At 45.3% G+C, this 27,833-nt stretch overlaps 1 protein-coding gene across 3 annotated transcripts in view; it reads right to left on the bottom strand.

Annotated features, from left to right (window-relative positions):
* Positions 1-27,833, bottom strand: part of PPP3CC (protein phosphatase 3 catalytic subunit gamma) — a 170,721-nt gene that overhangs the window by 45,927 nt on the left and 96,961 nt on the right. For all 3 annotated transcript variants that reach the window (XM_077469843.1, XM_077469845.1, XM_077469846.1), the window contains exons 6-11: positions 25,232-25,371; positions 25,055-25,132; positions 24,702-24,796; positions 19,411-19,536; positions 15,201-15,278; positions 10,160-10,241 (exon numbers count right to left, since the gene is read on the bottom strand). In XM_077469843.1, coding sequence (XP_077325969.1) covers positions 10,160-10,241; positions 15,201-15,278; positions 19,411-19,536; positions 24,702-24,796; positions 25,055-25,132; positions 25,232-25,371 — 599 coding nt within the window. The remainder of the gene's footprint in view (positions 1-10,159; positions 10,242-15,200; positions 15,279-19,410; positions 19,537-24,701; positions 24,797-25,054; positions 25,133-25,231; positions 25,372-27,833) is intronic.

Genomic DNA, 27,833 nt, shown 5'->3' with positions numbered 1-27,833 from the left:
CGGACCATGGTTTTTAAGGATATAGGCTGTTAATAAAGTGGGTGATAATTAGGTAGAAGACCCTTTTTAAAAGCCATTATCACCCAAAACTGTTATTAACTAAAAGCTGAACTTAAGACATTCCTTTATTCTACATTTCAGAAAGACATGACACCGTTTGATTTGGTAATGGCTAGTTTACATCATTTTCAGACCATTAGAAAAGAGAAATGTCAACCTATGATCAGGTTAGGTGATGATTAATAAATGTTGTCTATAAGAACCTTGTGACACAATCCGACACAAAGACAGCATTCCAAGGACCCAGTTTACTGTCCCATTTTGTTTGAGAATTGCCAGCATATGAGAAACCTTTACACTCTTTTTGAGTGCTTACAGAGTTCTGCGCCCCATCATCTCATCTTTCCAACAAGCATTACCAAGTTTGTCAGTGGAATTATTTCAGCTACTTTGACTCTACAGATCAACTCCATGTCAGTGCGGTTTTATAAGTCGTGGCCTGACTTATCTTCCAGCTGAACAGGAACTGAAGAAATGTTACAAAACAAAAAAAAAAAGTTTTAAAGAACTATCTATAAATATACCTTCCCATTTACTAATGCTAGCAGCATAAGTATTAAAAATAGTTTATGTTGTCTGTTTCCACGAGTGGTCTTTGACTCTTATGCTGTGTCCCTAATCGTGTAATGCTTGTTGTAATCTGAGTTGTATTGCTATACCATACTGTCCTTTGATGTATACCTTTCTCTATTGTATGGAAACCATTGTGTTTTTTTTGTATGACAAATTGTCTAAACCTCAATACCACCTGCTTAAAAAAATAGGTAAAGTGATTGTTAAGTCTTGTTTTAGGAAAAAAAAAAAATTGGAACTATCAGAGCATCTGTTCCAATTGCCAGAGGATCTCTCGTTCGAGACAGACACAAACTGCTGTAGCTTGTTGTTGAACCTAGATGCCAGTAGGTTGACCTCTGGCCATCCCCAACTTTGGCAAATTTCCTGGAACACCTCTGGGTGTAGGGACTCAGATCTGCTGGCGGCTGAGATATTCTGCCTTCCAGTTCTCTACTCACGGGATATGGATAAAATCGGCACATGTCCCTCTGCCTAGGCTAGTATGTGGTTCACCTCCTTCAGAGCTGACCGACTCCTGAAACAGCCTTGGTGGTTTATATAGACCACTGCAGTGGCATTGTTGGACTGAACCCTGATAGGGCAGTCCTGAAGCTCCACCATCCAGGACTGTAGGGGCCAGAGGTACTGCCCATTATTCCAGGACGTTGATGGGCAGGCTCTGTTCTGTCCCTGACCATTTCCCCTGAGCTGTGAGCCCTTCTAGGGCCGCTGCCCAGCCTGAGAGACTGGCATCTAGTCAGTACTCTCCAAGAGAAAGGATTTTCCCTTTCGCAGGTTCTGATCCTGCAACCACCAGTTTAGGCTTAAGTGTGCCCGAGAAGATAAGCACACTGCATAATCCAGGGCTTGTCCTTTTCTGTTCCAAGCCAACAAGATGTCTTGTTGTAAAGGCCTGGAATGGAACTGGGCATAGGGTACTGCCTCGAAGGAGGATACCATCCTCCCTAGAAGACTCATACAGAGCCGAATGGAGGGTTGTCTGGTGTCCCTTATCTGAGGCACTTGAACCTTCAGGGCACAGATCCTTACAGGTGGCAAGAATATTCTTGCTTGAACCATATCTAGGATCAGACCTAAATACTTTAGACTTTGAGCTGGTTTCAAGGCTGACATTTTGGCATTTATGATCCAGCCCAAGGTTTTCAAATACTGCACTGTGCATATTAAGCTCTGTTTTAGAGCCTGTAATGAGTGATCTCTGAGCAGGAGGTCATCCAGATACCCGAGCACCAGGATCCCTTGGGCCCTTACAAAGACCCAGTACTGGTGCTAGGACCTTTGTGAACACCCGGGGAGCTGTAGCAAGCACGAAGGGTAGAGCCACAAACTGAAAATGACATTCCTCTGCCGCAAAACTTAGGAGTCTCTGATGAGGCTGAAAGATAGGTATGTGTAAATGCGCGTCTTGTATAATCGAAGGAGGTTAGAAAGTCTCCCATCTGGAGTGAGGCTACAACTGAGCGGACAGTGTAATCACTGGGACACCCCACAATAATAAATAGGATTTTTTTTTTTACTCACCGTAAAATCCTTTTCTCTGTAATTCACCAACCGACACAGCTCCTCTCTGTAACAAAATGGGTTGTCAGCCCTATCACTGGAGATTACTAGGCAAAGTTGTAACACAACACTTCAGACATTTTAGTTCCGCCCAGGGGGCGGTCCCTAGGCTACAACCCCCACAGCCTGCCCTAACAGACTCAGTACGTCAACAAGCAGTATAACGTAAAGAGAAAAAGCAGGGGCGGGTGCTGTGTCGGTCGGTGAATTACAGAGAAAGGGATTTTACGGTGAGTACAAAAAATCCTATTTTCTCTTATATTCACCGACCGACACAGCTCCTCTCTAACAAAATAGGACGTCCCCAAGCAGTGCCAAATGAGGGGTGGGAAAAACAGCATAAAAACTTCATCCACCATGGCAAGTGGGAAATAGTGAAACTAAACCCACAAAAAAACAGCAGTGTGTGGAAAAACACCACCATATAACCGGGTATCCTCAACAGGAGTGATCCCCAGGACCGCAACATTGCAGAAGTAATGCAACAGTGCATAAACACAACAGTACTGCGTTTTTAGCGAAAAAACAGGAAAAACTAAGCTTGCATATTCAATTGCAACTACACGGCCGTCTACCTTGTAGAACTTGGTAAAAGTATGGACAGGCGACCAGGTCGCCACCTTACACACCTGAGCGACTGACGCTTGGTGTCGGAAGGCCCAAGACGTTCCGATTGCCCTTGTAGAATGGGCCGTGACTGGAACAATCTGTCTGATCCACCTGTAAATGGTGGCCGACGAGACTGCCATACCCTTCTTTGGACCAGCCACCGAAACAAACAGTGAGTCTGACTTTCCGAAAGGGAGCCGTGGCAGACAAATACACCTTCAGAGCCCTAACCACGTCGAGAGCGTGAAGGGCCACCTCTTTGGGGTGCTTCGGCTTAGGACACAACGATGGTAATACAATGTCCTCATTGATATGAAAAGCCGAGACCACCTTCGGTAGAAATGACAGTTGTGGACGCAACACCCCCTTATCCCTGTGGATAACCAGATAGGGTGACTTGCAGGACAAGGCCGCCAATTCCGAAACCCTCCTGGCCGAGGTGATGGCCACTAGAAAGACCACTTTCTGGGAAAGAGTCAACAGGGGAATCTCCCTGATATTCTCAAACGGCGGTTTTTGAAGCGCCGACAACACCAGTTCAAATCCCATGGGGGTAACGGTGGGCGCACCGGAGGGACTACATGTCGTACCCCCTGAATGAAGGTACCCACTAAGGATTGCGATGGCAGGGGTCGTTGGAAAAACAAAAAAAAGAAAAGACAGCCAGGGCTGAGATCTGCCCCTTGATGGTGCTCAATGCCAATCTCTGGTCTACTCCTCGCTGAAGAAACAGCAGGATCCTCGCTATGGAAAAGGAACACAGATGCCAACATTCTCCTCACACATGGAGATGTAAGCCTTCCAGGTACGATGGTATATCTTCCTAGAAGATGATTTCTTGCCCTCAACATAGTTGGAATCACCAAGTCCAACAGACCCCGGTTTCTCAACACCTGGCTCTCAACAGCCATGCCGTTAAAGCCAGCGATGGTAAAGCAGGATGAAAAATCGGACCTTGAGACAGAAGGTCCTCTCGCAACAGCAGTCTCCAGGGAGCGTCTGCCACCAGACGCACCAGATCTGCGTACCAGGGACACTGAGGCCAATCTGGGGCAACCAGTAATCACTGGGATCCCCTCGGCTTCCACTCTGCAAAGCAGACGTGGCAACAATTTCAGTGGAAGAAAGGCGTAGATCAGCTGATACTGATCCCACGGGGCCACCAGCACGTCTGACGCGTCTGCCCACGGATCTCTTGTCCTGGACACGAATCTTGGCACCTTCCGATCGAGACGGGAGGCCAATAGATCCACATCTGGTGTTCCCCACTTCAGGCACAGCAGCCTGAATGTCTCCGGATGCAATGCCCATTCTCCTGGGTCCAGCATCTGCCGACTCAGATAGTTTGCCTGCCAGTTTTCCACACCCGGGATGTAAATGGCCGACAGGGCTGGAACGTGTCGTTCTGCCCACCGAAGTATGTGAGCGACCTCCCGAGCAACGGCTGCACTTCTTATTCCTCCTTGGTGATTTATATATGCCACCGCCATGGTGTTGTCCGACTGAATCCTGATCGGCCGCCCTTGAAGACTCACTGACCACGTGCGGAGACACAGCCTGAACGCTCTCAATTCGAGCAGATTGATCAGCAACTTGGATTCTACCGTCAACCAGAGGCCCTGAGTCGACTGAACCCCCATCACTCCACCCCAGCCGGATAGACTGGCGTCCGTAGTGACCACGGTCCACTTCAGAGGAAGGAATGATTCTCTGGACTGAATCACCAGGGACCTTAACCACCAGATCAGAGAGTCCCTGACTGGTTGGCTCACCTGGATCTGTCGATCCAGGGACAACTGAGACTTGTCCCATTTTAACAAGATCTCCTTCTGCAGTACTCTGGTGTGGAACTGGGCGTAAGGTACTGCCTCGAAGGAGGCTACCATGAGCCCCAGTACTCTCATGCAAACCTGGAGCGACGACCACTTGCGGTTCATCAGCAGTTTCCCCGCGGACCTGAGAGTCTGCAATTTGTCTGAAGGGAGAAAAACTCTTGCTTCCCTGGAGTCCAACAGAAAACCTAGGTACTCCAGACAGTGGGTTGGCACAATCGCAGACTTCTTTAGGTTCAACAGCCACCCAAATTCTTGCAGGGTCTGCATGGTGATTGCCACATCCTCCTCTAAATCTGAGGCAGAAGATGCTCTCAGGAGGAGATCGTGCAGGTAGCCCACAATCACGATCCCAAGTTGTCTCAGCAACGCCAATACCTTGGTAAAGACTCGGGAGGCTGATGCCAGACCAAAAGGAAGAGCCACAAATTGGTAAAGGGCTTCCCCGACTGTAAAACGCAGAAACCTTTGATGCCGAAGGCATATGGGTATGTGCAGGTACGCATTCTGAATGTCCAAGGATGTCAGGGAGTTCCCTTGATGGAGTGCAGCGACTACTGAGCGAACTGATTGCATCCTGAACCTCTGCACTTTTGCAAAGTGCTTGAGGGCTTTCAAGTTCAAGATTGGACGTTCCCCTTCCTTCTTGGGAACCACAGATTTGAGTAGAATCCCTGGAAGCGTTCCGGCTCCAGAACAGGTACGATCACCCCTCGATTCAGCAAGTCCCTTACAGCTCCCAACAGGGCCTCCCGGCGGGGACACGGGTATGCTGGAGGGGAAGAATCTGTTTGGCCGCCAAGAGAGGAACTCTATCTTTTAGCCTGTGGAAATCAGATCGCAGACCCATTGGTCGGATAACCAGGAGGACCACCGGGCTGCAAACTCCCGAAGGCGACCCCCCACCCGAGACATGGGTGGGGGCAAACTTTCATGCGGTAGCACTTTTGTTCGCAGGCTTGCGATTCCAGGGATGTTTTTGACCGTCCGTGGTCGTCCTGTCGGGCTGGGGACATTTTGTCGATGCACCGGGTGGACGAAAAAGCCTCTTGTGAGCAGAAAAAGAGGGCCCTTGCCTGCGGCGTGGCTCCTTAGCCTTCCTGGCCTGTGGGTGTAGAGTATGCTTACCACCAGTGGCATTTTTAATAATGTCTTCTAACGAGGCTCCAAAGAGCCAGCCGCCAAGGAAAGGAAGATCCGTCAGGGCTTTCTTGGATGCCTGGTCAGGAGACCAGCATTTTAGCCAAATCAGGAGCCTCAGCACCACAGCTGACACTGAAGCCCTGGATAACAGAGGCAGAGTATCCAGGGCCACGTCACAAATGTACTTAAGGCCTTGCACTAGTTGGTCTGCTAGTTCCACGCAGACAGGGGAGGCCTGTTGCTCTCCCAATTCGCGGTGCAAAAGTTTTGCCCACTCAGTCAGTGTCTGCAACACCAGTGCAGATGCCAGTACGTCGCACGGCAGACCCCACAACCGTAAACAAGGAACGAGTCACCGCCTCGGCCTTCCTGTCTGTAGGATCCTTGAATGCAGGAGTCCCCTCAACCGGGATCGTGGTTACTTTATTTAACCTGGATACTGGGGGGTCCACAACTGGAGGAGCCGACCACTTTTTGAGAAGGCTTTCTTCAAAGGGGTAATGCACCGCCCTATATTTGGGGACCCCAAAGGTCCGTTGCGGGCGACCCCATTCCTTGTAAATGAACTTCTCAAAATAAGTCAGATACGGGAACACCTTAGGTGAACGTGATGGCTTGCGGGACCCAAAAGGGACCGGTACTTCAGCAGAGGGATCCGCTGGCTCCTGAATCTTCAGGGTAGGGACTCATCCTCACTGCCCGAACGGTCCCGGTCAGCGTCATCTGACAAGACAGAGAAGGGGTCACTGGCCTCAGCAGGACCCGAGTCTGCGTCAGAGCTCTCCCCAGACGACGGGGGGAGGGGGTGCTTTTTAGCACCTTTCTGCCCACGTACCGCCTCTATCTTGGCAACGAACTTATTGAGGACCGCCGTAAGGGTGTCCATAGGGAAAGCACAGTCCGCAGGTGACCCAGTTGCAATTGCCTGGATTTCGGGGGAAGAAACACCAGTTTCTGAAGCCATGCTGACCCTACCCCTGTCTGCCACCCGAAGGGAACTTGGGACAGTGACAGTCCCACCCTCCTGCTGCCGCTGACTGAGGGGCTCTAACCCGCTGGACTCACCACCCTGAGCAGTTCTGCGCTGTATTACAGCAGTGCCTGTCGATCCCCAGCGCTCCCAGATGCAGAGATAGCAAAACTGTGTCGGTGGCCGGCCGCACGATCGGTGAACGATTGGTGAGCGATCTGACACACGTATCTAGAATCACAGGATAAACCTCCCAGCGCTCTGTGATGACCAAACAGGAAGCTGAGGGCACAGGGGCTGCTGCTAGAGCACAAAAAACACGGTCCGGCTACAATAAAATGCCTGCCAGTGTTCTAATAGAGAAACACTAGGAAAATGGCCGCTTGAAGCCAGAAGCATGTTTGACCCTTGCCCATACTTAAAATGGCCGCCGATCTGCGCTTTGAGAGGATAGAGAAAACATGTGGCAGACACAGCGCTGCACCAACACAGGGGCAGACCACACAGGCATCCAGCGGGACTAAGCTGCAGGATCCAGGCACCCCAGTACAGCTAAACCCCCAGGTGAGAGCCCAGGGAACACACATGCACCACTCAGCATCCGCCCCCCACCCAACGTAAGAGGGGGGGGTGAGGGACCGGGGAGAGAAGAGAGGGGGGTGAGGGGGGCCCCCGAATCGACCTCCCAGGGAATGCCCAGCTGCTCCAACCTGCCGAGACAGGGAGAGCTGTACTTACCAGTCCTGAAGAGCTGGGGGACATCCCATGGTAATCAACTCCTGATCAGTACAGGGAAGACTTCTGGTCCAGCATACTGTGATGCAGACATCAGTAGCCCGGTCATATGTATGCCCCGGAGCATAAAGCTCACGACCACCTCTGGAGCTGAAGTATGCCGTGGCTTGCCGAGCCGTAGCTGCGACCTGCACACGCTCGATGGCCAGACTGAGGAGACTACAAGGATAAGTGAACCAGCCTGTCACCCAGCCGGCTGTTGATAGAAGATCACAGGATCATTCATCTTGCGCAAAAAGCCAAGCTTCTGCATCAAAAAAAATAAAAAAAACACAGACCTATGGGCCCGCAGGGTTCCTAGGTGCATCTCCTTCACTAGGCAAAATAAAACTGAGTCTGCTAGGGCAGGCTGTGGGGGTTGTAGCCTAGGGACCGCCCCCTGGGTGGAACTAAAAGTTCTGAAGTGTTGTGTTACAACTTTGCCTAGTAATCTCCAGTGATAGGGCTGACAACCCATTTTGTTACAGAGAGGAGCTGTGTCGGTCAGTGAATATAAGAGAAAAAGGGGTTTCACTTACTCGTCCAGACGCAGGGCAGCTTAGAAACGAAAACTTCACCCATCACTGCGGGTTCCTGTCATTTAAGGACCTTCAAGGACTGGGTACCCTTTTCATGTCTAGGGTCCACTCCCTTGGACCTGTGCAGCACCCTGCAGTAATGCCTTAGCGCTGTGGTGTCCAGAATTCCACTTTGCAGGGTCCAGCACTCGGAGGTCGCATTACAGGCAAAACCTCACAGGATCTTGAGTCTTCTTTGCGAGGCTCGGGTACCATTTATCTAAGCATATAAAGCCTGTGTCAAATGGATATGATCGGTCAATCCCCTGATTCATTTAAGAACCGTTTGTGGGACTAGAGACCTAGAGCTCAGAGAGCTCAAACAAACCGTGCCATCCACCTTGCAGACACTGGTTAAAAAAACTGAAGTATTTCCTGTATGAGAGGGGTTATCTAGGGTATCACTTTGTTTCTAAAGACCTTTGGTCTACTAGTGTCCATTCACCTGGAGATGAAATATAACCCAGCAGGTAATGAATACTAGCTTGACTTTGTCCCATAATGTATTGAAAAAATAAAATAAAAAAGATAAGTCATACTTGCCTGCCTTGTGCAGTGGATTTGCACAGGGCAGCCTGGGTCCTCCTCTTCTCGGGTCCCTCTTCACTGCTCCTGGCCCCTCCCTCCTGTTGAGTACCCCCACGCGTCCATTCAGACACGGAGCTGCCGTTCGGCTACGCCCCCTCTCCTAATTGGCTACCTGACTGACAACCGTGGGAGCCAATGGTGCTCCTGCAGTGTCTAAGCCAATCAGGAGGGAGAGTCCATGACAGCCGAGGGACTCGTGGGCATCGCTGGATAGAGAGGGGGCTCAGGTAAGTATTAGAGGGTGCTGGGGAGGCTGCTACACACAGAAAGCTTATTATCTTATTGCATTAAGATAAAAAAACTTCTGCTTTTAAAACTCCTTTAAGGTTGGTTGAGAGTGTTTAGTTCTGCTTTAATAAACTGATAAGCAGAATTATAAACATGGGTTCAGCTCTGAAAATTTGTCAACAGCCTTATCTAATAAGGAAGTACAATGTGCAATAACTCATAGCTACCGATCAGATCTAACCTTTTAGGGCTATTGTCTATAGGCTTCCAAGGACAAATAGCATCAGTTTGTGATGCGTTTGTCATCGTTCATAAATCCGTACAGGTGTATTTGGCCTGCAACTGACCACCTTCAAACCTGCATTTAACCTGCAACTGACCACCTTCAAACCTGCATTTGATCTGCTGCCAGGACTCTTAAAGAGGAAGTAAACCCTAATGGGTTTACTTCCTCTTTGATTCCCTGCAAAGGTAAAGCATAATGGATTACTATGCATCGCATAGTAGCCCATTATGTGTCACTTACCTGACACAGGAGCCAGCGAAGTCACCGCTGTCCCCTGTAGTTCCGAGCGTCCATCTTTTTGGTGGGTCATGCTGCTCTGGCGCTGTGATTCGTTGGAGCAGCGATGACGTCACTCCCTGCGGCTTACCCAGTGCGACTGCGCGTCACTGCCTACGGCGCATGCGCCGTAGACAGCGGTGGCTGTCTTCAGGTAAATATCTCCTAAACCATGTAGGTTTAGGAGATATTTCTTGGACCTACAGGTAAACCTTAATCTAGGCTTACCTGTAGGTCAAAGTGGTTTGTAAGGGTTTACAACCACTTTAATTCTTATAGACATATATGGGGACTGAAGTAGATGCGAAGCCCTGGCTCATGTAATCAGAAGTCCTTTACTTGTGTAGATTCGGCAGACTAAAATTAGGTTAGTTGATGCAGGTCACTGCACTTTGCAATGCTTCTGAGTCCATGCCCTGTCTTATTACATAAGCTTGCATGAGTGAGAAACCAGCCTTTCAGTAGCAATGGTTTGCTAAAAATAATTACCATCACTTTTATCTGAATCACAGAACTTTAAGTACTACACTTGTCCAAAGGCTGTTTGTATTTATTAGTCTTGCATATTCTGCCCAAAGCCACAGCTACTGACATACATTGTTTTATTTTATTTGACATGCGAAGAGTGAGTAGTGTGTAGGTCTATCAAAGATCAGAGGACATATAACCGCTACATCACCTGAGCACTGAGAATACTCTGGCCATCTTCCCAATCGCTCGGATCTTATTCCGTATAATCTCTTTACGTACAGTGGCACCACCTAAAGAAGACCAGAGAATATTATTCTAATGGGTCAATGCGAGACAAGTTGCATAAAAATTTGGGTGGTAAAATTTTAAGAACACCATGGGAATATATAAAAGTATCCTTAGGGATTCCTTCAAAATTGCATGAAATCACTTTTCAATCCACCTGTGCAATCACCTGAAATCCATATTTATACTGAACTGCCACACATTACGGTAAAAGTTTAAGTCAGGCTTTCCTGGTCCATAAAGCTAATGTAAGGCAGAATGATGTACTCCAGAAGGCTAGTACAAGCAACAGTACTCGCAGGTGGCATTACAATGGTGCAGGGTGGATAAAAGTTGATTTTTTTTTTTTATTAAATTTAAAAAAAAAAATATATACCGTATATATATATATATATATATATATATATATATATATATATATATATATATATATATATATATATATATATATATATATATTAATAATTTAAATCTGATTTTTTTTTTATTTAAAATCTGATTTTTTTTATCAGATTTTAATTTTTAATAAAATAAAATTTTAATAAAATGCTTTTGGAGTAAAAATCTAAAGATAGTTTTCTATTTAAGATACATTAATAATTTATTCAGCATGAAATGAAGCTTAGCTATGTAGCATGAGGTTGTATATTCTGCAATATTTACATTTTTGCGATAGTATGCACTGCATTGATGCATTCCCACAATTTCACATTAGCCATGAGATCAAAGTTCAGGATTTTCCTTTATCCCATCGTTTTGCAAATTTATGTACACTACAATCTGTATGATTGCATCTGGCAGCCAGGGGTCAAGTCCTGGGAAAAAAAGTGTGGGAACTCCCACCCAAGATCCATTCCCCCACCAAAAAAAAAAAAAAAAAAAAAAAAAAAAAAAAAAAAAAGGTACGCTCATATGCATATATACTTCACAGAAAATACAGTACAACATGTATTGTAAAGTGCCAGTTTACAAAAACAAAATAACGTGTCAAACAAAACAATCAACACAATGGGTGATGATCTTTCCCTCGCAGGGAATTTCTACCACAAATACACCCTGTTCCAAATTCTGTTACACAGCCCATTAGAAAATATCCCACAAAAGGAATAAGTATTGGCAGAGTATTGAAGAGTATTGGCAGGGTATTGCAGAGTATTGATAGGGTATTGCAGAGTATTGGCAGGGTATGTATTGAAGAGTATTGGCAGAGTATTGCAGAGCATCGGCAGGGTATGTATTGGCAGGGTATTGCAGAGTATTGATAGGGTATTGCAGAGTATTGGTAGGGTATGTATTGCAGAGTATTGGCAGGGTATTGCAGAGTATTGATAGGGTATGTATTGTAGAGTATCGATAGGGTATTGCAGAGTATTGGCAGGGTATTGCAGACTATTGGCAGGGTATGTATTGGCAGGGTATTGCAGAGTATTGATAGGGTATTGCAGAGTATTGGCAGGGTATTGCAGAGTATTGGCACAGGTTGCAGAGTATTGATAGGTTATTGCAGAGTATTGGCAGGTTATTGCAGAGTATTGGCAGGTTATGTATTGTAGAGTATTGGCAGAGTATTGGCAGGGTATGTATTGGCAGGGTATTGCAGAGTATTGATAGGGTATTGCAGAGTATTGATAGGGTATGTATTGTAGAGTATTGATAGGGTATTGCAGACTATTGGCAGGGTATTGCAGAGTATTGGCAGGGTATTGAAGAGTATTAATAGGGTATTTATTGCAGAGTATTGGCAGGGTATGTATTGCAGAGTATTGATAGGGTATGTATTGTAGAGTATTGATAGGGTATTGCAGAGTATTGATAGGGTATTGCAGAATATTGGCAGGGTATTGCAGACTATTGGCAGGGTATTGCAGAGTATTGATAGGGTATTGCAGAGTATTGGCAGGGTATTGCAGAGTATTGATAGGGTATTGCAGAGTATTGATACTGATAGGGTATTGCAGAGTATTGGCAGGGTATCACAGAGTATTGATAGGGTATCGCAGAGTATTGATAGGGTATTGCAGAGTATTGGCAGGGTATTGCAGAGTATTGATAGGGTATTTCAGAGTATTGATAGGGTATTGCAGAGTATTCGCAGAGTATTGCAGAGTATTGATACTGATAGGGTACTGCAGAGTATTGATGAGTATTGGCAGGGTATTGCAGAGTATTGATAAGTATTGGCAGGGTATTGCAGAGTATTGATAGGGTATTGCAGAGTATTGGCAGGGTATTGCAGAGTATTGATAGGGTATTGCAGAGTATTGATAGGGTATCGCAGAGTATTGATAGGGTATCGCAGAGTATTGATAGGGTATCGCAGAGTATTGATAGGGTATCGCAGAGTATTGATAGGGTATTGCAGAGTATTGGCAGAGTATTGGCAGGGTATTGCAGAGTATTGGCAGAGTATTGCAGAGTATTGATAGGGTATTGCAGAGTATTGGCAGGGTGTTGCAGAGTATTGGCAGGGTATGTATTGCAGAGTATTGGCAGGATATTGAAGAGTATTGGCAGGATATTGAAGAGTATTGGCAGAGTATTGAAGAGTATTGACAGGGTATTGAAGAGTATTGACAGGGTATTGAAGAGTATTGACAGGGTATTGAAGAGTATTGACAGGGTATTGACAGGGTATTGGCAGGGTATTGGCAGGGTATTTATTGGCAGAGTATTGGCAGGGTATTGCAGAGTATTGGCACAGTATTGCAGAGTATTGATAGGGTATTGCAGAGTATTGGCAGGGTGTTGCAGAGTATTGGCAGGGTATGTATTGCAGAGTATTGGCAGGATATTGAAGAGTATTGGCAGAGTATTGAAGAGTATTGGCAGGGTATTGCAGAGTATTGGCAGGGTATGTATTGGCAGGGTATTGCAGAGTATTGGCAGGGTATTGCAGAGTATTGACAGAGTATTGCAGAGTATTGACAGAGTACTGCAGAGTATTGGCAGGGTATTGCAGAGTATTGGCGGGGTATTGCAGAGTATTGGCGGGGTATTGCAGAGTATTGGCGGGGTATTGCAGAGTATTGGCGGGGTATTGCAGAGTATTGGCGGGGTATTGCAGAGTATTGGCAGGGTATGTATTGGCAGGGTATTGCAGAGTATTGGCAGGGTATTGCAGAGTATTGGCGGGGTATTGAAGAGTATTGGCAGGGTATTGAAGAGTATTGGCAGGGTATGTATTGAAGAGTATTGGCAGGGTATGTATTGCAGATTATTGGCAGGGTATTGCAGAGTATTGGTGGGGTATTGCAGAGTATTGGCGGGGTAGTGCAGAGTATTGATAGGGTAGTGTAGAGTATTGATAGGGTATTGCAGAGTATTGGCAGGGTATTGCAGATTATTGATACTGATAGGGTATTGCAGAGTATTGATAGGGTATTGCAGAGTATTGGCAGGGTATTGCAGAGTATTGATAGGGTATTGCAGAGTATTGGCAGGGTATTGCAGAGTATTGGCAGGGTATTGCAGAGTATTGATAGGGTACTGCAGAGTATTGATAGGGTACTGCAGAGTATTGGCAGGGTATGTATTGCAGAGTATTGGCGGGTATTGCAGAGTATTGGCGGGGTATTGCAGAGTATTGGCGGGGTATTGCAGAGTATTGGCGGGGTATTGCAGAGTATTGGCGGGGTATTGCAGAGTATTGGCGGGGTATTGCAGAGTATTGGCGGGGTATTGCAGAGTATTGGCGGGGTATTGCAGAGTATTGATGAGTATTGGCGGGGTATTGCAGAGTATTGATGAGTATTGGCAGGGTATTGCAGAGTATTGATGAGTATTGGCAGTATGGATGAGTATTGGCAATTTGGCAGGGTATTGCAGAATGCAACTTACTTACACACTACTAGTGACTGACCTCCTGGTATTCTCTTCCCTTCTGTTCTGGGGGGAGAAGAACTAAGTAAACTCAAAGTGCAGCGGCTGTTTCCACAGGAGGCACTGGGTAGAGGGGAGCGGGAGGACAGTCCGGCGCGCGTGTGTCACACTGACGGTCTCGTGCCTGTGCGTGCCCACGCCGAAGTCATGTGACCGGTTGCTAGGCAGGGGCCGCTCCGCATCTAGCAACCGGTCACATGACTTCGGCGTGGGCACGCACAGTCACTCGGCGGCTGAGGAGCGGCGCGGACTACGCACTGCATAGCCTCAGCCGGCCCGGCTCAGATAGCTAATGGGAACGGCGTTCCCGCTGTGGAAATAGTACGGGAACGCCGTTCCCATGCGTTCCCGCAGCACTCGAGCCCTGCTGGCAGCTTATTATTCTAAATGGGAAACCTTCATTTTGTTTTCAAATATTAAAAGATTCTTACTACCAGCAAGAATGGATCCTTGCATTTAAAGAGCACCTGTCATTTCAGATCCATCACGGCAGCACCTGTTAGCGGTCATCCACTCACCTGCTGTCGCCACGTCCCTCACCTTGTTGTGTCACTGCCACATCACCAGCCATCCCATTAAAGTGAATGGGACTGTCGGTGAGTCAGCAGCGGGTCAGCGGAGGACAGCGATGACAGTTGCTCTTTAAAAATTATGATTTAAAGCAAGTTTATTTAAATCAAGCCTTTTTACTAGTCATTTAAATTGACTTGATTTAAATCAAATCAACCCTGCTTTGATGGTACTCTTAATTTTGATATGAGCATCACTGAATGCCACAGGATACCAAAGTATTGATACTGACCCTGTGCATCCCTTTATGGGTTCTAAGGAGGTTGATCTAAAAAGAGTTTACACAGATTATTTATTCATCATCTATCTCATTTCTTTGGCTGCTAGTCTGGAGCTGTGAAAATGCTGACGATTATGCCTGCAGATTGAACAGCACAATCTGCCACCTCTAAGATGATACTTCATTATATTAGTGTCTATGTAAACAATATGTAGAGCAGCAGAAGCGACACAGCAAGAGTGGAATGTAATATGGAAATTATAACACGATAATAGAGGGAAGATGTTTGACTTACTTTCCAGTGCGTCCTCTCCTTCTGTGATCAGTTCATCATCTGAGCAGATACTGAGAATATTTACCAGCATCTCAGTGACTAGGAGAGAAACAACAATGTACAATCACCATCTCATGTCACTTATTATACTATGAATATATCATGTATTGACTTTTCCAGATATCTCGCCATTAAAACACAGAATTGAGGGACATTCATGTATCTATGTGGCCCTTAGAAAATTCCTTTGATTAATTTAAGCTGCACTAGAAATCGGCCCATTGGAATCTGTTTTCCAAGGTCAACGGCCACTTAAGCAGCCCATAGACTATTCAAATTGTTTCGTTCAAACAAAAACAGACCCATGATCCCATTCACACAGAGGTGGATGGGGGGGATTACTCCCACTAAGCTATTGTATTCTATTAGTGGGGAGACTTCCCCCGCTGTCCAAATACACTGCTCAGCACTGCCGGCTATAGTCGTCGGTGCTGATCGAACAGCATTTATTCAACACGCTGGTTGTGCAGAAGTTAAGGCCTGTACACACGATACGAAAATCTGAAGTAACATTTTTCCAAAGAACGATCTGCCGATTTTCAGATCGTTAGTATAGCGCTTTAGACAGGCAAAATATGATTTTTCGTACGTCAAAAGCTGGATGTGCAGACTATAAAATTTTTGTCGGATAGGAACACAACCTCCGATTTTCTCTTAATTAGTACAGTTTTTGTCCGAAAAAATAAATCATAAGAGCAAGACTAGAACGAGACTAGCGTGCAACAAAAAACGGACGAAGGTTCATCCGAAAATCTGATAGTGTATAAGGCTTTGATCAGATGGACTTTTGTACAACCACTGACCCCATTACATGGAGTGTAAATTGGCCAGTCCAGTTCCTATAAACAAAAAGGTATATGAAGTTTGCAAAGCTGAAAAATAGGCAACGATTGTGCTTGACCGACAATTCTGCAACCTTTTTACTGGATTCTACAGGGATCATGAGCAAATACTTCAGACATTGTTAACATTTGTATTTTATTAGCAATTTTCTTTCAAGGGAGGCTTGTAATGGGTGATGTAATAATTATCTCAAAGAGCAATGTTTTTGATGGTCACTTTTAAAGTGATTGTAAAACTTAAAAAAAGATAAAACATGGTATTCTTACCTGCTTTGTGTAATTGGTTTTGCACAGAGCAGCCCCGATCCTCTTCTGGGGTCCCCCCCTGGCACTTCTGACTCCGCCTCATAGGAAGCTGCTATAGATACAGACAGCACGGCTTGGCCCTGCCCCCCCCCCCCCCCCAAGATTAGATTGACAGCAGCAGCAGCTGACGGCTCCTGTTGCTATCTATCTGCCCTGTGAAGAGGGAGAGAGTGGAGAAAGCCACTGCGCAAAACCACAGTGATGGATCTAGATCAGGCTCAGGTAAGTATAGGGGGGGGGGGGGGGGGGGGGGTTTGGGACAGTGGCACAGACGTTTTTTTTACCTTAATGCTGGGAATGTACAAAGGTAAAAAAAAAACTTAAAAAGGACAAGTTCACCTTTTTAAAGAAAAATAGATGCATACCCTTTTTGCAGGTGAAAAAATATGCATTTATTAGGAGCATGGGAAGCATTGCATCCACAATCAGCAGATTGTGGGTGCCATACAAGACTCTTGCAGACTTGTCAGTGTATTTGCCTTGCTCATACCCTGTACAGAGGCAGGCAGATACAAACTGACAGGAAGAGACAATGAACTACCAGGTTTTTAGGTGGACTCGATTGGATCATCCATTGCCCTCTATGGAGTAGGGTGTTAATGGACACCCACCGATATCCAAACCTTTATAAACAGACGTTCCCCATCGGTCTAGCACGGGGGTCAGCAACCAGTAGATCAGGGACAGGTGACTGGTAGATCACGGTCTGGGGCTTGCTGACCCGCCATCCTAGAGCATCAAATTGAATGCAATGCAGAGGGACTATTTGTAAAGTTGGAGCTAGGGAGCAAGAGGCACATAAGCCGATGCTTCCTCTGTAGTGCTGGCTCCTGTCCCATTCAGAGTGATACCAACTGCACTCCACCTCTTATACCAGCAGCAGGAAAGAGGAGATCTTCAGGTCAGTGTGAAGCATAATGATATAGGGCTGCTTTCACAATGATGCGCTTTACCCACACCGTAGCTGCATTGCAGTATACCTGCAGCTAGCCAAAGACTAAGGATATAAGACAAGTCTGGCAAAGCGCAGCTAACCCAGGAAGGGCGCAGATGCACTGCTCTGCACTTGCAGTGCAGGTAAACTGCAGCACATCAGTGTGAAAGTAACCTTATAGGGGGTTTTACCAACTCCAACTATACCCGTGAATGAGCATTAAAGTGCTTGTAAACCCTTACAAACCACTTTGACCTACAGGCAAGCCTAGATTAAGGCTTACCTGTAGGGTCCAAGAAATGTCTCCTAAACCTACACGGTTTAGGAGATACTAATAGACAGGCGCCGTAGACAGCGGCGCGTAGGTGCACTATCGCCGTTGGCAGCATGCCGCTGCCAACGGTGATATGCCGTTAGTGGCGGCTCCCATGCGCATGCGCGGGAGTGTGGTCATCGCTGCTCCGGCGCTGTGAGTGGCCGGAGCAGCGATATCCGGAAGAAGATGGACAGCGGTGACATCGCTGGCTTCTGTGTCAGGTAAGTGGCGCATAATCGGCTACTATGCGATGCATAGTAGCCCATTACGCTTTACCTTTGCAGGGAGACAAAGTAGTAGTAAACCCATAAAGGTTTACTTCCTCTTTAAGGGTGATGCTGCCAAATGCAACTAAGGGCTCATTCACAAGTGCAGCAGGCCCCGCTGCTCCCCTGAAAAGTGATCCGAGTGACACTTGGTGAGGAGGCAATATGTTGCTTCCTCACCACTTGATTTAAACCCATGATTGGCGTGCAATGCACATGATTGCGACACTGTAGTATGGCAATTAGAGGTTTAAATAAGGTGTGAGAGGGCGACACTGTGCCCGGTGATCTTTGACTTCTCCCATGTTGTTCCGGTAGATATCCACCTCTTTAAGGTTGCCTAACCCTGGACTAGCAAATCAAATCAGATCGCCTTTGGGTGTAAACAGACAGGCGGTCTCTGTTTACATCGGACCGCCCATAGAGGACAGTGGGCTGTGTCTGTGTCCGCTCTGCATAAGCGGAGCAGACACAAACCATCCAGCTGCTCAGCGGTGATCAGCGATGATATAAATTAATCAGAGTGGTTTAACAGCCACTTTAATATCTGCTGTGCATCGTGAGAACAGTAAGGTAAAGAAGCAAATTGGAGCAGTCATGTGATCAGGTAATGGGTAGGGGAGAATTAGTAGAGGTGAACTCTTGAACTACAGGCAATACTTCCATGCCAGGTGTGTGCAGCACGACATGTGGCTCTTCTGGGAGTGCACAGCAGCACAGGTGACCCTTCCAGGAGTGTGCATTGTGACATGCGACACCTCCAGGGCTGCTCAATGGGACAGGTGCCACTTCCAGGAGTGTGCATTGCGACATCTGATATTTCCAGGGCTGCGCAGTGGGACATGTGCCACTTCCAGGGGCATTGAATGCCTGCAACACCAGTCATGCAGACTACAAGCCTGCAGGAGCACAGTGGGGGACCAGACATACATCACACCCTCAAATAACAGATATGAAGAGGCTGAAGCACTTAAAGAGTGCAAAGACTGGAGGAACAGATGGTAAAATAGGCGATTATAAACCCCCTTATTTTACGGGTCCTGGTTTTGTTTTGTTTTTTGTAACAAAGTGAGTCATTTTAAAGATTTAATGTCCTTTGTCCCATAAAGAGTTCACTTCAATCATTCAGTCATTAAGTTCCCCTGCACAAGATTCCATGTTTAAGGCAAACAAAGGGTCACTGGATCTTCATACCCCTTTAATAAAATCAGTCCATTGTCTTCAAATTTAAATAGATATATATATATATATATATATATATATATATATATATATATATATATATATATATATATATATATATATATATAGTATATTGTTAACTTGAAGAAACTATAAATACAATATAACTGCAGATAAAAGACATTTCTATAGTCAGTTAAAGATGTAGCTTTTCACAATCAATTAACATGCCAACAATAGAGCTTTGTTCCCAGTATAAGTCTACATATACTATATATGTATGTAATATATAACACACACACACCCAGTTCAGTGTGTTTATTACCTTTCTCCCCAACAAAGGGCAAAGACCAAGTGAACACATCCATGAAGTTTGGCAGCCAGTAAGGATGTGGAGAGCAATTAAATTGACGGATGTTCATCACATTATTCTCATATTTGAGCACTGCGGCTGTGAGGAGAGAGAAGAGGAAGGAGATGATTTTACATACATTGCAGACGCCTACACAAACAAGCAGTGCTAGTAACTGCTTCCAACATGCACACTGTTGGCTGCACAGACTTCCACCACACACACAGTGACGACTCCAGCTCCAGCCAAACAAAGACAAGCTGGAATAATCACATCCAGCCACCTATGTGAAACATACACTAAGCCCTCATTCATCATCTTTTAATACAAAAACACCAAATATTTGCCACAAAGCACCTTAAACTGGAGCAGATAAGAAGGCTGCCTTCAAAAGCAACCAATCACATTTTAGATTTAATTTTCTAACCCACATCTGACCATGAAACACTGGCCATTATTCATAAACCAACCCAACATTGCTCCTAGGGTAGACTTGTGCTTTAGCCCAGGAGAGCATTTTTGGGGGCATAGAAGGGAGGGAGAATATGTGCTGCAGACCAAGGGGGAAGATAAAGTGGAAGAAAAGCCTAAAGCTGCCAATACAAGGTTCTGTTTTTTTGGTCAGCCAACTGGCTGATCCTATTTCCCAACCCACAAATTCGGTGTGGATCAGGGATCCTCCCTGCTGTGTGTTTGGAGTCGGATAGCAGACTCTCCTGCCTCCCTACTGCCAGAATACACTAGTCAGCGCTGCAGGGCTAAACCAAACTAAAATTTTCCAGCAGTCCCATTTGTGAGAAGTCGATCGGTGGATCGACATTTAATGCAAAGGAATGGAGATACATGCATTGAAATTCATCTGTTTCCTGGTGAACTGGTCAAATTTCGAACCATGTATGGCCTCTGCCTTGGTCTCGCTAATGCATTCCTAAAAATGTTACCTCCCACCTCCTACCTACCCTGCCTAACCTGTATAAAGATGTCTGTACTTCTATATTTTTAATTCACTCAGGTCCAGCAGCTCTGGCTCAGGGAATGTTCGACAACGGCTGGGAATTTGGTGAGTCATGAAATCTACCATAGGCTCCCATAGCTCAGCCACTGTCAGTGCTCCATCTTCTCCCCGGCAGCTGCTCCCTGACACAGGGAAGCAGGAGTGGTGGGATCACATGACCGGACCGGGGGAAACCTTCCCAATGCACACGTTCCTGCAAATGGCTTCAAGGTAAAGGACTGCTGCAATGACCACTAGTTGGGGTCCGGAGAACAGCATAGATTAGAGGATTTGTTACCATCAAACCAAGGCGATCCACACAACCGCAATAAGGCAGCGCATGCATGCCTAAGGAAGGGGTCCTGATCGGTAGATCGACTTCTGTTCAACCACAGTGGTCACATATGGATCAAACGTCGGCTGGTCCCTGCTGAACTGTCTGAATTTTGATCCATGAATGGCCAGCTTTAGGCGTTTCTTCAACTTAAAGTAAAAGGATTTTTGTTTTGAGGCAATTGCTAGATCCCTGGTCAGGTTTTTATTGCAGTTTATGAATGACAGAGTCAGCCTATTAGTCTTGGTTACCATTATCATCAGAACAGGAAATCTAAATTTTGCAGTAGTGACTGGAACAGGGGGCTAGGGGAAATCTTCCAATGGGAGCACCTGTTTCGTAACAGATGTCTAAGAGGATTGAACCCAAGTTTGGAACCCCAATAGAACACGGACAAGAAATAAAAAAATAACACAAGGCTTTTCACCATTCCAAATTCTGTTCAAAACAGAGTTTTGGAGGGAGGGAGGGAGAGGGAGAGAGAGGTTTCATTTATGAGCTGCTGATAGTGATCATGGGGAAGTTGACATTAGCAGCGTATATAACTGCTATTTTGGGCACTTTACTGTAAAATGTGCACATGACCATGCATGTGTATCAGCACATAACACAGCAACATATGTGATGCATACTAGCATATGACACTATCTTGCAGGGTCCGAAAAAAAAAGCTCCAGCTGTTTACAACCGCTTCAACCACTGCTTAAAGCCCACCTCCGGGCAATTTTATTTTCCCCATGCAGTGTGGCCGTGCCCGGACTGCATGGGTTATCTGCTCATTTTGACTAGGGGTGAACACAGCACCTATACTCACCCAATCCTTGAGAAAACGGCACTCCTCCACGTCCAGCGGTGGACCTTTCTAGCCGTCTTAAAGTCTAAAGTCAGTCTATGGGCGTGATAATGTCAGGAACAGTCCACCGCACAACATCGCTAAACCGTGTGGGATGGGGGGATGCAGACGCCAATGGGACTGGTCTTGGGCTAGGAGAATCAGAGGATTAGATGAGTAAATCTTGGGTCTCCGATCCCCCAAGCCAAAATGAGCAGCTAACCAATGCAATGAGGAAACAGTCCCACTGTATGGTAAAAACAACTTTTCTGAGTTCTGTTTGAAAGAACCCTTTGCAACCTGTGGAGGAAACCTTGAGTTACACAAAACCCTGGCTGAGAATGGCTGCCCTAGAAGAGTAATGGTCCCCCCTGAAGACATTTAAAACAAAAAAAAAACAGCAAAAAAGGAAATAACCATGTGCCCTTGAGAGTCCAATAATTGAATTATAATGTTTCCTAAACACCATATATAGCACCATAAATACCCAGGAATAGGCACATTATCAAATGGAATCAATCTTGTAGGCAAATAGAAGTGAGATCTGCTATATAAGCCTGTGAGCATGTTTATTAGGTCCATACAATGTCTGAAAAACATCAATTCATTAAAAAGGAAGAGTAACGTCTATCCTCAGAATTAAATACAGAACAAAAAAACGTAGAATTGTGTACGTCAAAGTACCATATTGGTCAAATCATATGTACATCATAAGACTCCAAAATCCACAAAACAGCTGCCCATCTTAAGCCAAATCCTGTTCTGATGGCTACTCAAGCAGATGGCAGGTTTGCTCAGAGCACAATGATATGCATAAGATAGTAACAGTACAGAGGTGTGCAATTAGGATAGCAATTACCCCACATCTCTTGTGTTAAGTTGGCCCAGCTCTAGGGCAAAAAGTTTCTCATTGAAATGAGGGTCACACCACACTAATTTGTAGCCATCCAGGGAAGAAACTAAACAGAGTCCATTAGGGTAATAATGGATAACAAATGATAAATGTTGACAGCACAATCACATCATCCAGCAAACCCCCCAGAGCTACAATGCATTAAGTAAAATTCTAAGGTCCTAAAAGACCAAAAGTCGGTCACGTCAAACCTGGGGGGGGGGGGGGGGGTAATAAACAGCCAGATGACTAGTGGAATAATGGACTAATGGGGGTGGGTGCTTCGTTTTGAGTGGGACTTCCTGTTCCACTTCCTGCTTCCGCTTACGGGACACCTAGGCGACTCCTCCTCTCCCCCCCAGGTGGCTCCTCCCTCTTGGCAATCTTCTGGGACACGTGACAGATCCCAGAAGAGTGCCTGTCCACTGGGAGAGCACAGAATGTGCCCGGCCGTGAAGCCGCAAGCTGTCATGGATGGGTGCCCACAGTTTCAATGGAAGCACCGAGGAGAGGAGGGGGAGAGGAGTGAGGCTCCATACGGCCGCATCGCTGGTTACGGTGTGGCATCTGAGGACAGCAGGTAGTGACTGCATTTTATTTATTTTTTTAAACTCACAGTCAAGCCAATGACTACACAGCCTCCTATACACACACACAGTTCAGGTACACAGTAGTCTCTTCTATTAAGAGTACGGGCATTGACAACCCAGTAGTTTGTCCACAGAGTTTGGGTAATGACCATAAAATTTACAATATGCAAAGCTTATAGTGTTCACATTGTTCCTTCCACATATGTCTCAGACAATGTCTCTTCTGTTCTACAAAGTACAAACAGGAACGACTGCTAGGGATGAGTGAATTCACCTGGCATTTGACTGGTGAACTGCTTCCCAAATCTTGCTCAATGTTTGAGAACTTTTCAAAGAACACTGACATTATACTTGCCTGCTCTACACAATAGTTTTGCACAGAGCAGCCCAAAAACTCCACTTCTTGGGTTCCCCACTGGCACTATCAATTCCTCCCCCTTCTGAGTGCAACAACATAGTAATCCACTTATGTGGGCTTTCTCCCGAGCTGTGCTGGAGTGTTTCCATTGACACAGGGAGCGTGGCTCGGCCCTGCCCCCTCTACCTCGTCACCAGTTCCTGCTGCTATCTCTGAGCGTATGAAAAGGGAGAGAGCAGCTGCTCTCACGCACAGCGCTGGATCAAGATGGGGCTCAGTCAAGTACAGGGAAGTGGGGGGTGGCTGGGTGGGAGCTGCATTTAGAAGGTTTTTATACCTTAATGCAGAGGATGCATGAAGGTAAAAAAAAAAAAAAAAGACACACCTACAGCCTTTAGAACCACTTGAAGTTTAATTGCAAATATATGGCAAAGGCCAACCCAAATCTCACTCCTAGTGATAGCACAGATACACAGCAAAGTACAGCATGATTACAACTAAAAGGCAAAACTTTTTTTAGTTTTTTTTTTAGTTTTGGATAAAGTAGAAAGGTATTAGAACATCTGTCAGGTTTCCATTGCTGTCTGTGCATACATTAGGAAGATTTGCCCTCTTTATCGGTTATTGAATACTGTTACCATCGACAGTGAAAAGAAATCTCACCAATTTTGTGTTCTACCAAGAACAAGGATAGACGGGAAATTTTCCAATGGGGACACTAGCTCTACTGACCCTGGTGAGAACCAGGAATTCTCAACTTGGAGGTATTTCCTCTCACTTAATATTTTGGCTATGGGACAGGAAGTACATAAAAATCTCCCCAATAGGTCACCACAGATGGCAAAAAAAAACAAAAAACTGACGGGTCAATACCCTCCCTTACACTACCCATGGTAGAAAAAAAAAAAGTTATCTTTAGTTCTTCTATAACATCCTAAACACTGTGCCACTTTATTATAGTCAACATATTTACAAAGTTGGCACTTATAACAAGAAGTGTAGAAAACATACCACCCAGCTATTGGTCATCAGGGATAGTCTCAATCATCAGTTACTGTCTCCTTCCCTTTGTATGGCTTAGGGAACAATTAAAGTACCTAAAGTAAAACGTTTTGGCTTACTACTGGAGTGGTTTTATTAGCCATGGAAGAAAAGAGCGGTCCCCTGTATTGGCCATCATTTTAGAGTGTTCTGTTTTTATTTCCTAAAAAGTAGGAAGGCCCCTTTAACTATACGATGCACACAAGCCAAATATCCCTCTAACCTTTGTTGTTGTATACATCAAGGTAATTTGGTGCAGAGAAAATGGTGATGAGAGATGGGAAACCAGTCGTCTGGCTCTTTCGGTACATCCGGTAGCTGCAGATTGAAAGAGAAGCATGATATGTGGTGTATAACAGGCATTTAACTCTACATCACTGGCCACCGTCTGCACTGACACTTTCTGATTAAACCAAAGAATGCACAAATTTCTTTATAGCTATTGCCAGTCTCTGCAACTGCACCTCTTATCTGTCCTCCCCTCCCTATTTATTTAACATCATCCAGAGAGGAAACCACAGTGATGTGATGGCATATTTTCTCTGCCAGATAACAATGGGAAGGGGAAAACATTACCCAGCATCCTGTGCTTCATGGGCCCGGATCACTGACAGGAGGTTGTTGTTCTGTAGGAATTCACAGACAGCGGGGTAGCTAAAACACAGGCATCATATTAATTAAAGATTATATTAATTAGTTCTAAAATACAACAGCAAGCTACATGTAGCATAGGCCGAGTACCAAGGCAGTCACCTGTAAAAATAGGAGCAGCCACGCACTGTGTTGTGGGTGAAGTGCTCCAGAGTCTTTTCATTGCCGTAATCCTCAGCAGGGTCAGACCATAGCAAATCACACATAGGGCCGAAGGCGGGTGGCTCCTTGAATCTGTCTAACTGATGAGGTGGAGAGAAAGAGGAGATAGCATTATTAGGGTAGTTTAAGCAAAATACCAGTTCCTGTGCCAAAGCGAGCCCCGCCCTTTCCCAGAATTATTTTCAAGACCCCCAACCCCCCTTTCTTTTAAGCAGCAAACAATCAACTGTCCAGAGGCAGCAGAGCGTTTACTGGCTACAGCACCTAGACCTAGCAAGAGATAAAAGAAGCAGGGTCTTGGGCGTTGGATTCTGTCAATCATGACATCTCCTGTGCCTATAGTCACATTTCTGCTAGTAGAGAACAGACAACCTTACCCAAATCCAATGTTCAACCCAATGTGAAAATTCACTCTCAATACTTAATGCTACATGAATCATCTACCCTTAATCAAGATGGCCACAGCCAGAAATGCTGCTGAGTTGCGATTTCTCAGCAAAATAAAGTATGGAGACATGGATGGGCAAGTTTGGTTTGATTATTAAATGATTATGAATTAAATGTAGTTTTTGGTGCTCAGATGAAGTGTAGTTCCACTGTATCACGTGCCAATTCTAATGAGTGCCACACACACACACACACACTGGACAAGCTAGATGCATGGTTCCTGCTGAACAAAGGCTTTTTTTTTTTTATTTAGCAATTTTTCTCACAAAGTAAGGTGGAGACCAATACTGGCTTTTCTTTCAAATATAAATGTATTCGTTATACTGTTAGTCTACCCAAAACTTCTCATGATTGTGTTGATGGTAGTGGGCTGAATCAATGATCAGCTTCATAAATATCTAGAGGATTCCAATTGTAAGAACTGCCCACTATACAAGGTCATTACAAGAGAGTCTAAAGCCAGCCATAGACTGTCCCTGCTGAACTGGCCGAGATTTGAACCATGTATGGGTAGGTTGATTGTACCAAAGTAGCACAAGGGAAACAGACACTGAATTTCAAAAAAGCCAACTTCCCTAAACCAAGAACCTTGCTAGAAGATATAAATTGGGATAAAATCTTAGGAACAAAGAACACGGAAAAGAGATGGGTTTGTTTTAAGAGCATATTAAATAAGGGCATTAGCCAGTGCATCCCATTAAATTTAAAGAGCGTACAAAAGTCCTGGGTGGCTTAACTCCAATGTAAAAATGCATATAAAAACAAAGGAGAAGGCCTTCAAAAAATACAAAGCTGAGGGATCATCACTAGCATTCAGACTTTACAAAGAATGCAACAAGATATGCAAGGGTGCAATTAGGGCAGCTAAGATAGAACACGAAAGACATATGGTGGATGAGAGCAAAAAAAAAAATCCTAAGAAATTCTTTAAGTATATAAACAGTAAAAAAAGGGGAGGATAGACCAAATTGGCCCCATAAAGAATGAGGAAGAACATATGGTTACAAAGGATGGGACGACGGCAAAGGTATTGAATTTATTCTTCTCCTCAGTCTTCACAAGGAAATTGGGGGGGGGGGCTTCAGTAACCAAAACTGCAGTGTTTATCCTCATGACACATCACAGGCTGGAATGGTACCAGCTAATTGGAGAAAAGCCAATGTAGCACCAATATTTAAAAAGGGGCCAAATCCCTGAGAATTACAGACCAGTTAGCCTAACATCAATAGTATGCAAGCTCTTGGAGGGGATAAGGGACTATATACAAGATTTTAGTAATGAAAACGGTATCATTAGCAGTAATCAGCACTGATTCATAAAAATTATTCTTGCCAAACCATCTATTAACATTCTATGAGGAGGTGAGCTGCCATCTAGATAAAGGAAGGCCCATAGAAGTGGTGTATGTGGATTTTGTAAAAACATTTGACAGTTCCCCATAAGTGTTTACTGTACAAATTGAGGTCCGTTGGCATGGACCATAGGGCGAGTACATGGATTGAAAACTGGCTACAAGGGAGAGTTCATAGGGTGGTGATAAATGGGGAATGGTCAGGGGCGGGAACTGGGGTCAGGGGTGGGAACTGGGGTGTGTTGAGACCAATCTTGTTTAATTTGTTCATAAACGACCTGAAGGATGGGGTAAGCAGTTCAATCTCTGTATTTGTGGACAACACTAAGCTAAGCAGGGCAATGACTTCTCCTCAGGATGTGGAAACCTTGCAAGAAGATCTGAACAGATTAATTGGGTGGGCAACTACATGGAAAATAATTTTGAAATATAGAAAAATGTAAGACTGCATTTGGGTGGCAAAAATATGAATGAAATTTTACTCACTAGGGGGTGAACCTTGGAAGGAATCTAGGATGGAAAAGGACCTGGGGGTCCTAGTAGATGATCAGCTCATCAATGGCATGCAATGCCAAGCTGCTGCTAACAAAGCAAACAGAATATTGGCATGCATTAAAAAAGGGATTAACTCCAGGGATAAAGCGATAATTCTCCCACTCTACAAGATTTTGTCCAGGCTCACCTTGAGTATGCTGTCCAGTTCTGGGCATCAGTCCTTAGGAAGGATGTACTGGAAATTGAACA

This window comes from Lithobates pipiens, unplaced genomic scaffold (genome assembly GCF_037356315.1).
Source record: "Lithobates pipiens isolate NorthernLeopardFrog02 unplaced genomic scaffold, aLitPip1_a1.2 Scaffold_8, whole genome shotgun sequence".
In the NCBI taxonomy this organism is placed as follows: Eukaryota; Metazoa; Chordata; class Amphibia; order Anura; family Ranidae; genus Lithobates; species Lithobates pipiens.
The sequence above is the reverse complement of the archived record's forward strand: the minus strand, read 5'-3'. Positions and strand labels throughout refer to the sequence as shown.